A 10,997-nucleotide genomic window follows, 5' to 3' on the forward strand; every position below is an offset into this window, starting at 1 on the left:
TGTGGCAAAAATTCAATTTCTATCTAGCTACGTAGCCTCCTTAAGACACAGATGAACTGGTGGATTTCTGTAAGGTATTGAAAAAGAAAACAGCCGAAAGTTCTTGTTGTTGTTTAGTGTATGATTTCCTGTTCTATTCCATGTCCTCTTCTGGGCTCTGGCTACACAGATCAAAGACAGAAAAAAAATAATGGAAAATAAGAATTGACTAAAAAGGCTATTCCTACTAAACTGAACTGCTGTTCTCAGGTTCACATTCACTGTAAGTCATGGTTTATTGAATGTATTAAGTCTGATATGCTAAGCTTTAAACCATAGCTTATGGATTCACATGTTAACCCCAAACAAAATCTAGTGTGGCTTGATGTGTTTGAACTTGAGTTCAACAGACCTTAGATAAACCAGGAGTTATTTTAATGTGTGAAGTTGGCCATTAAAAGTCTGCCATTCTAAATGGCTTTGGAATGCTCTTGTATGGATTTCAATAATCAGAGGAATAATTTCAAAACAATTCCAGTGTGAATAAAACTGAAAACTGCACCTTTCTCTGTTAAAATGACATCTTTATTTCTTACATTCATTTTATGTAATAGTATCTTAAAACAATTTAATTCAGTTACCAAAAATGCTGCTTGACAATTTACACTCACATATTACTCCTCTTCTATAATGTTTCTAGGCTGGCTGAATTACCCACTGGAAAAAATGAGATTTTGGACATTCATGGAGAATATCATTGAAGGACTGACAGGAGAAAAACCCAGAGCAGATGACATGAAATGGGCCCAGAAAATAAAATAACCCTTGCCAGGCTTCTGCTGTTGTGAAAACCTGTTGCCAATTTTTTTAAAAGAAAAAAAAAGCCATCAGCCAAATTAAAAGACTTGCAGAGAGATAATGGACTAAAGCACAAAGCTTTTTAAAAAGTGCTAACAGACTGCATTTAAAAGACTCACTTCTCAATACTTGAAAATGTAAATGGATAATTCTCGTCTTGTTACTGAGCACCTTCTGTTAGCCACATTTGCTGATAATTGAACATTGTCATCCTTGACAGTCCAAAGCCATTAGCTGGAGAAGGCAATGTACCTTCCTAGTAACATTTGTCATTGGCACGTTAATGTGTTGTATCAACATGAATTCCCACTCTGAAAATGATTTAAGGCCATATGGAATGGCAAAAAATAGCAAGCTAGCTCCCGGTTTTTAAAGTTGCTACCTGAGAATCGGAGGGAAAGGTATTGTCATCACTTTAATGCACTTAGTGTTTGGTGCATCCTTCCAGTTGCTTCATCTTGCTATCATATCAAGACATTGTCCATATGGTGTGCAACAGAATATTTGGGAGTCTCACCTAGTTCATTAGCGTTACTTAAAGCTGACTGTCTCCTAAAATAAAGAAGTGTTCCATTCCTTGATATTTGAGCTGGCCATTGCTGTATCACCCTACAGCTAACTTTGTAGCAGTTTGGAATGGGAGTGAGGCAGGACAGAATTTGTGTTCTGCACAAATGTCAGACTTAAATTACTTCCATTGGATCATGTAGTGTTCAGTAATTGGTTTTATTCAGTATGATTCCTCTTCCAAAATGTTTAAAATAGCTATAGAAAATTGGTCATTGTCAAATTTGAATGTTAGAAAGATTATGTTAATGGTGTGTGCGATTAAGGTGCTTGCTCATTTCATGTAAATATCATAAAGCCTTAATTACTTCTTCGGTGTAACATGGAATAATAATTTTAATGTGATCTCAATGTATATAATTTATAACAAAGCAGTTCAATTATACTAATTGCATTTGCTAAGTCTTGTTGCCATTTTTGAGGGGAAGGGTAAAATTGCACCTCCAGGGGTTTTTTAAACAGCATATGCAAGTAAAATCAGCAGTGGGTTTTCTGTTTTCTATACAAGAGTGTCCTACAAAACACTTTCTATTTTTGCGATAGACTTCTGTGCCTTTCTAGGGAGATTAGATGGCTAATCTGCGTCCAAAATGCAATTATTTCTGGCTGTATTTTTTTAATTTAAGAAAAAGCTTGCACATTCTTCCTCTTCCTTGTATGTTTGAGATTTTTCTATTTAAGAACAATTTTTTAACTTCACACCATGTCTTGCCTGGATAGCATTTTGCCTTTGGCACACTAAAATCTTAGTTTCAACAGAGAACACTAAAATTAACCAAATGGAAACTAAGAAGAGATATAATTAAAAAATAGACGAAGGCATTTTTTACATGTGCCACCTCTGAAGAACAATCCATAGAAAAAGCAAGTATCACAGAGTCAACGTTACTGTGGTGGCAGGATTTCTGATTTAAGATTTTAAACCTTGGACAAGTTGAGTGTATTTTTTACTTGGAACAGTCCATTTTTCTTTTGGGGGGTGTTTTTTCCTTCAGGTCAGTGTTGATTCCTTTTGAATGCCTAAAGTAGTGCTTGCAGTTTTCTTGGGAAGGATTTTTAGAAGTGGTTTTCCCTTGCCTCCTTCCTAGGGCTGAGAAAGTGTTTTAAGGCGAGACTAGAATTCACAAGTCTTGTTTCTAGCCTTATGCCATAATAACAACAGTGAAGCATTTCAGTTTGTATTGTTCTGCTGAAACATAGCTTTTAAATTGTGGCTTTGAATTCTCTCATACTCTGCGTGTGTGTGTGTGTGTGTGTGTGTGTGTGTGTGTGTCTGTGAACGTGCACACGCAAGCTGGCTGGGGAATTCTGGAAGTTGAAGTTCTTACATCTTAAAAGTTGAAAAATGTTGTAGGGTATCACAGAATTTTGAAAACCTGTCCACATTCCCTTCTGCCCCTTAACACCATCCAAATCACAGCATGGTCATTTTGAGCCTTTTCCTTCTGCTTTCTCCTTTCCCACAGCTGAAATGTCATTTTCTTTCTTTGTTGTTGTTAGTTGCAAAGTTGTGTCCGACCCATCGCGACCCCATGGACAACATTCCTCTGACAACGTTCCTCCTGTGTTAGTAACTAAGAGCAATTCATGCTTGCAAATACTGGAACTTTCCCTTTTGCTACTATTTTATTCCATGGTCCAGAAATTCAGAGCAGTATAAATGAGCGTCAGATTACAGGGAAGAATAAAAAATTGGGTACAGAGTAGACATTCTCCCTTTAGCCGTCCCGGAAAGCAAATTCCTGGAAGCCCATCTAGATCAGGTATAATGCACTCCCATGGAAGACTTTTTTCTAGACTCAGCCTTTTTTCTTCCAATTTAAGACGATGACTTCTCCAACCAGTATTGAAAAATATTTCTGGTTGTAATGAAATGTTTTATATTAGCTAGCTGAGAACTGACAGAAGTCACCTCTTCTATAGCAAAATTTTGCCCCACAACAACACAAGGAACACAATTATGATATGAGAAGATTCCCCCATGACCATCTGCAGGGTCAGCTTGGCTTACATGGGAAAAGCGCTGAATGCTTCATTAAGTATCATGTTTTATTTTGGAATATTACAGTAGACAGTACAGTTTTGAACTGAATAACTGACATAAAAAGTCACACTAGTTATTCTAGCTGATAAGCCACTTGGACCAAAGGCAGCAAAAGCAGCCAATCAACTACGTTGCCCTGGAAGTACTGACTGTACAAGAAAAGAATCACTAAACCTAGTGCTCTGCTCGTGACTCTTGCCATATTGTGATTTATATTAATGCTTGCAAAAACCAACTGTGCAGCGTTGACTTTACAGAGGGCCCATTTTGAGTGCAAGATCAAGGGAAAGTCCGCAACTGCCCACTTCTTGCTTGAACATACACTCCACCCACCCAAGACAAGTTTCAACATTTATTCCCCCCCCTTTTTTTAAAAAAAAAATCTACACTTTCTTACAACATTATACTAAGGGAAGCAAATAGTTCCTTTAATTACCAAGAAAACTTTGTACGAGACAAGAATCTGAACTGGCACGTCTCCAGGTCTAGTTGAACAAAAACCAAGAAAACGTTCACACTTTTTTAATTGATTTCTTTATTTTTCTATTCTGACTTAATTATGTTCCTAAGTTTTACCTGCCACAATAAATGTTTGAAAGATCTGATAGATGTTTATGTTTCATTTGTTTTAGAAATAATTATTTTGCTTAAATAATTTGCCAAACTAATTCTGTCAAAGTTGCCCTTTGTAAAGTACCTTTGGGACTCCACAGACATTTATCTACAAAACCTAGATGTTTTCTGTTCATGCTTGGATATCAGTTTCAAAGTTTATAGTGTTTTTTTCTATGATGTTGCTTATGTTACAATGATTTGGAATATTTCAAATTCAGAATCACTAGTATGAGCCTTGGTGGAGCAGTGGGCTAATGCCTCCTTAAGTAACACCAGCTGCCTGCAATTAGTGCAGGTTCGCATCCCACCAGGCTCAAGGTTGACTCAGCCTTCCATCCTTCCGAGGTAGGTAAAATGAGGACCCAGATTGTTGGGGGCAATTAAGCTGACTTTGTAATAATGCCGCTTGGGGTGTGTGATAAGCAGGCATATACATAGAATGAAGGCTACTGCTAAGCTTGTACGCCGCCCTGAGTCTTCGGAGAAGGGCGAGATATAAATGGAATTAAAATAAAATAAATAAAATATATAATTTTTCAGAAATATGGGGGAATGAGAGACCAAGAATTTAAGTCAGACTGTAATTAAAGTTCATTTCTAGCCTGGTAGCCATATTGAGCCAGGAATGAAAAGCAGAAATTATACTGATAAATGAACAGTTCTTGCTGTCTCTACTGAAAGTCTCCAACAGATTGTATTATTAAGGTGGTCACATAATGAGATGTTCAGACTAGATTTGGGAGTTTTGTCCACCTATCCGTTCATTCCTAAGGACCTGGGATAGGAAGCGGTGGATGTTTGATGATCTTAAAGGTATAGTTGCAGAATGAAAGCTTTTCAGAAAGAAATATTTTCATATGTAATTGTCTTAGCTTTTATTAAGCTAGTCTTGATAAAAAAATAAAATAAGGGAATTCTGCACTTTTAAATTCACCTTTTCACTTTCTCAACTTGTCACAGCATCACTTTTAGGTAGATGAAGACACCTGCTGGTCAAAGATAGATATTGCACCCATAAAAACATTAAACGTGGGAATATAGACATTCTTTGAAAGGGCTTGAATGTGCTGCTATGTGCTGTAAGTAACTCTAGAAAGACTCCCTAACTTTAAAAGAAGTTGTCCTATCAATCAACTATTGAAGAAAAACACGCCCCAAAGTAGTAACTGAAAAAAATTGAAATTAAATACATAATTCTGAATATCTGATTCGATATCAGTCAAACTGTAGGTGATCAAACGCTGAAGCCAAGTCAGCAGCATGATGCAGCCAGGCAAAAAAAGGCAAATGAGGCATCCACAGGGGAAGTCAAGAATCAACATGGTGACTAGAACCACATGATTGAAGCCCCATCATTTACATGTGTTGCTGTGAGCAGCATATTAAAAAAGATTGCTGTTCAACCACACAAGTGTAGCTTACCATTTTAATTTTTTTCATACCCATACTCATACCCTTAAAGGCAAATGTAATTTTAGAATGCACCCACAAGAGTAAACTTTCCAAAGCACAGGAAGGGATAGTTCCTCTATGCTCAGTATTGGTCAGACCTCACTTTGAGTACTGTATGCATTCTGGGCACCAAGCTCTAAGGACTAAGAGCAGTTGAAGGACAGTTAAAGAGAATGAAAACTAAATCTAGTGAAGAAGGTTGGAGGAGCTAGACATGCTTTGCCTTGGGGGGAAAAAGTGGAAATCTGATAGTGTTCTTCTAATATCTGAAATGAAGTTACACAGAAGAAGGTGAAGATCTATTTTCTATCATTCCTGAATTTATCTATTTACTAAAGAACATTAGATATATGTCCAGTTCACACACATTGATTCCAGGCACAGTATAAACTCCAAATAACCTCACCCTCTCATTGCAGCAACAAACACAAACCAGCCATTTGATCAGCTCCATATAAATCTGGGATCCCCAGGTCTGCTGACAGAACCTGGTTTTCAGGGTCTTCCAGAAAATTATCAAGGTGGGAACCAATCCTATCTCCTCTCGAATGCAGCAGACAAAATAATGGATTTGGATTCCAGTTAGGCAGTTTCCAGCTGAATGTGTGTTAAAAACTTTCTTAAGAGGAAGGCAGCTAGCAATGGAATCAATGATTTATAGAAGTGGAATTGATCTCTTCATTGGGTGTGGTAAAGTGGATATCAATAATCTGTCAGGGATATTTTTTATTTGAATTCCTGAGGAAAACAGGAAGTCAAAATTCTGGCTTTCCCACTGAGGTTTGAACACAAGTTGCAACTATAGCACGTAAACTGCTGCAGTTATAATATGTATGGGTTGTTCTATGTCAGTAATTTTCTGACGTTCAGAATTCATTCTCCCTAGAGGGTTTCGGTAAGGATGATGCTTTACATTCCTTCCCCAGTGATATTACAGAAGAGCCCAGTACCCCGAAGATGGGGAAGTATGATCAAAAATTTTCAACCTCCCAGTTTTGCACTTGGACTACAGCAGGACTTCAGCAAACACCCTGAGATTCCATTTCTGCTAGAACAGCGGTTCCCAACCTTTTCTATACCCTGCACCTCTAGAACACTTCCGATACATTCTCGCACCCCTTACAAAAATAATAAATGCAGTTAAACAAATTTTGAATGACGTGAACATAAAAAAAATAATTTTGAAACTTCTAAACCCAAGTTTTCGCACTCCCTGGAATATTGCCTTGCAATCCCCAGGGGAAGCAAGCACCCCCTGTGCTAGAACATACAAATCCCAGTTTAATTTGTATTGATGGTTTGGAACCGTATTCACTGGGAAAGTGGCCACTTTCCATAGGAATCAAGCAGCATCTTTTCTTTGTATACATCATTTTTTCTCAAACCATGGTATCCTCAAGATGTGTGAATTTCAACAATGGAACCCCACATACCTTCAAGTTGCTAGGCTGATAAGCACTGGTATATACCATTAGCAGATTTTATTGTCTTCTTAGAGCTCTCTTCCCTTGGCTATTTTGGCCCAATGTTGTTAATATATATATTTCCAGAGCCTTTTTAACATTCTGAGTAGTGCCACGTTTATTTGAACTCCTCTGATCTAAAAAGACTTTCTGACTGAGGTCATTAACACAGACACAATCATGTAATTTTGGTAGCAACAGTGTGAAGGTGGTTTGCCTTTCTTCAGGATGTTTTTCTAACCTGGTCTGGGAAAACCTACCCACATAGATTTTGTAGCTAACTAGTTTTCAAACTAAACAGTTCTGTTTTACTTAGGCCTTTTTCTTTTTATTTGGAGATTAGCCAAGATCGACTAGGCACAGCCACCCACAGTGAACCTTCCCATGTACATCATAGCAATCTTGAGAAAGAGGGGGGGCCTTCATTTATGTCAACACACCCATCATGGAAGTATGTGGAGAATCCTTAAATAACCTCTGAACTTCTGTTTTAATGGGTCAGTTTTACTTGAATACAGAAAATTATTAATCCTGGTGATTAGGTTTTGAATGGAGATTTGGAACAGTGTTTAAAGACATCCAGCCAGAAACCCAGAGATGATGAGTCTAATTCTACCTTAGGCACAAAGCCGGCTGGATGACCTTGGGGCAGTCCCCCTCTTTCAACCCTAGGAGGAAAAAGAAGGCAAAGGCAAATCGTTTTATAAAAGTTCCAAGAAAATTGAAGATTTGTCCATGTAATCACCAGCAGTCAATACTGCACAAAATTATTTTCAAGGAAGGGGACCCCGCTGCTTTCTCTCTGCAATGCAAATAATTATATCCACCCAAGCCAAGCCTTCATGTTTTATACGTCTAGATTCAAAAGGTCTAAATCTGTACAGGTAATCTTCAACTTATGACCATAATTGAGCCCAGCATTTATGTTGCTAAGTGAGAAGTTTATTAAATGAGTTTTGTCCCATTTTACAACTTTTCTTGTCACATTTGTTAAGTGCATCATGGCAGTTGTTAAATTATTGTTGTTAATACTACTACTACTACTAATAATAATGTTGGAAGCCACCTTGGAGGTCATCTAGTCCAGAGGTCCTCAACCTTTTGGGCACCAGGGACCGGTTCCGTGGAGAAAGGTTTTTCCATGGACCAGAAAGTGTGTGGTTTTGTACGCTGCCTGTATTCCACAGATGGGGCTTTGCTTGTTTGTGTGGACCGGTTGCTGGCATGCTGTGGCCCGGTATCGATCCACAGACCGGAGGTTGGGGACTCCTGATCTAGTCCAACCTGCTCAGGCAGGAAACCCTATATCATTTCAGGCAAATGGCTCTCCAATCTTTTCTTAAAAACTTCCAGTCTTGGAGCATTTACAGCTTTTGGAGACAGGTTGTTCCACTGATTAATTATTCTAACTGTCAGAAAGTTTCTCCTTAGTTCTAGGTTGCTTCTCTCCTTTTTTTTTTTATTGAAAAGTTTTAAAATACAATTTTCCTTTGAAAAACCCCCCTACCCCCTCCCTCCTCCCCTCCCTACCTCCCCCCTATCTCCCCCCCTCCCCCTCTCCCTCCTCCCTCCCCTGCCCCCCTCTACTTCCCCTCCTCCCCCCCTCCCCCCCCCGACTTCACAGAGCAAAATACAAGGTATATATCTAAAAAGCAATCATAAACAATCATAAACTAACAATTATAAACTCTAAAATCCATCACTCTCTAGCTTATATAGAGTAAGCCAATCCTTAACAATACTAAATATGTATAAAGAACTAAAATAAAAAAACCTAGCATCATTCCCATCTATGTTCTTCCACAATTCACTATTACCTAAACATATTCTCACTTACACACCACAAGCACCTATCCCTATTAACCTCTCTAGCCAAAATAGGCTATAATAGATAATTCTTAGACAAATTAACCCGCATTAACCCACAAAACTTTCTTCCTCTTCCTCTGTAGTTAAGTGTCCATTAATTCCAAATTGAAAATTCTGTTACCATACATAACGTCCCAAAACTCTTAAAAACCCAACTACCACTTGACTATAAGTATATTGTGGAAGTTCCATAGATTTCTACTGGTCTTATTTTTTAGTCTTTTTTGAGCGTTTTAAGGCAGCACGCGTCACCCTCTGTTCTCTAAGATCATCCAAAAGAGTTGCAGCTTGATCTCCTCCTGTACCCTTCTCGTCCATCTGTCCATCTTCATCCTCTTGACATTCTCCTTCTCCAGATCCCTCTACAGCTTCCAAAAGTGTTGATGGGGTTACTTTTAAAACATTGTTGTAAAAATCATGCGCTTGCTTCACAGTACCCAAACAGTACCTTTTGCCATCATGCATGAAGCTCAACCCAGCTGGGATCTCCCATCTGAACCTTATATCTCTTTGCTTGAGCTCTTGCACAAGAAATATAAAGTCCTTCCTTCTCTTTAAAATCTTTGGAGGAATTTCTTTTAGAACCAAAACTTCTTGACCAGCAATCACAACTTTAGTATCATAGGCAGCTTGTATAACTTCATCTCTAATTTCCCTTTTTACAAAATAAACCACCACATCTCTAGGCAACTTTCTCTGCTTAGCAATCCACGAATTCACACGAAACACTTTGTCCATGCCTTGTTTTATTTCAGATGCTGGATGGTTCAATACCCCCTCAAGAGCCTCAGAAACCAGCTGCTTTAAATCTTCCTTAATATTCTCTTTTAGGCCTCTAATTCTAACAGCAAACTGCATCTGGTAAAATTGAGCCAAACTCTGTTCGCTATCCATTTTGTCTTTTAAATCTTCAATTTCCAATACTTTTGCTTCTAATATAGCATTCTTTTGAGTCAAATCTTCCACTTGATCATCCAGCACCTCCACACATTTAGCTACTTTATGCACTGAGGACAAAATGTCTGCCTTCATCTCTCTAAGTTTCTGTTCCATCCTTTCTTCCATTCTCTGCTCCAATTTCTCCAATTTCTCCTCCATCTGTGCAAATTTAACACCCATTGACTCCAAAATTAACTGGGTATGTTTTTCAAGATCCTTCGATGTCAATACATCAGGAGAATGCAACGCCTGCAGTAATGATTGTTGTTGCACCGGAGAATTTCCAGCACTCCGAAAAGTTCTAGGGGGAGGTTTAGCCGCCATCTTTTACTTACAATTGTGACGCACTTTCACTTTAAGTTTTAAACAAAGTCCATCAAGCTTGAGAGTAAAATAAAATAATCCTCTTCATCTCTTTATCTTTCCTTCTTGTACTGCTCTGCCTGCTCTTTTCCTTTCATAGTCTCTCCTTCAAGCAGGGATGGTCGCAGACGCCTGGCTCTGCTCCATAAAATCCGGAGCAGAGACGCTGGCCAGCTGGGAGCAGCCCAGGCTACAGGGGAGTTCAATCCTTCAGCCGCCCAAGCTCCAAGCTCAGGCGGCCCCGGAGAACTCTACCCCTACCTGGGGGCTCACCCCCTCCTCTTCTCCCGAGGAGGGGGCTTCAATTTCGCCCGAACAGCTGATCGGCGCTGTTTCGGGCGAAAAAACAACAGCTGAGCCGCGGGCAGCCCGGGAAGGCTGTCTCCGTCGCCGCGGAGCCACCGGAAGTCTAGGTTGCTTCTCTCCTTGATTAGTTTCCATCTGTTGCTTCTTGTCCTGCCTTCAGGAGCTTAGAATAGCTTGACTCCCTCTTCTTTGCGGCAGCCCCTGGGATATTGGAACAAAGCTATCAAGTCATCCCATGTCCTTCTCTTCATTAAACTAGACATACCCAATTCCAGCAACCATTCCTTATATGTTTTAGCCTCCAATCCCCTGATCATCTTTGTTGCTCTTCTGTGTACTGTTTCTAGAGTCTCAAAATCTGTTTTGCATCGTGGTGACCAAAACTGGATGCAGTATTCCAAGTGTGGCCTTACCAAGGGATTGTAAAGTGGTATTAATACTTCATGTGATCTTGATTCTATCCCTCTGTTAATGCAGCCTAGCACTGTGTTGGCTTTTTTGGCAGCTGCAGCACACAGCTGGCTCATATTTAAGTGATTGTC

At 39.2% G+C, this 10,997-nt stretch overlaps 1 protein-coding gene and 1 long non-coding RNA gene across 2 annotated transcripts in view; both read left to right on the forward strand.

The window, feature by feature from the left end:
• The window catches only part of LOC310638554 (plasmanylethanolamine desaturase 1-like), a 39,883-nt gene extending 35,833 nt beyond the window's left edge, over positions 1 to 4,050 (forward strand). The window contains exon 6 of the mRNA XM_083359717.1: positions 680 to 4,050. Within this exon, the coding sequence (XP_083215843.1) occupies positions 680 to 801 (122 nt within the window). The 3' untranslated portion in view covers positions 802 to 4,050. The remainder of the gene's footprint in view (positions 1 to 679) is intronic.
• LOC310637163 overlaps positions 1 to 10,997 on the forward strand; it is a 554,476-nt gene that overhangs the window by 47,614 nt on the left and 495,865 nt on the right. The window lies entirely within an intron of this gene.

Source organism: Vipera ursinii, assembly GCF_947247035.1.
Source record: "Vipera ursinii genome assembly, chromosome: 3".
NCBI classification, from domain to species: domain Eukaryota; kingdom Metazoa; phylum Chordata; class Lepidosauria; order Squamata; family Viperidae; genus Vipera; species Vipera ursinii.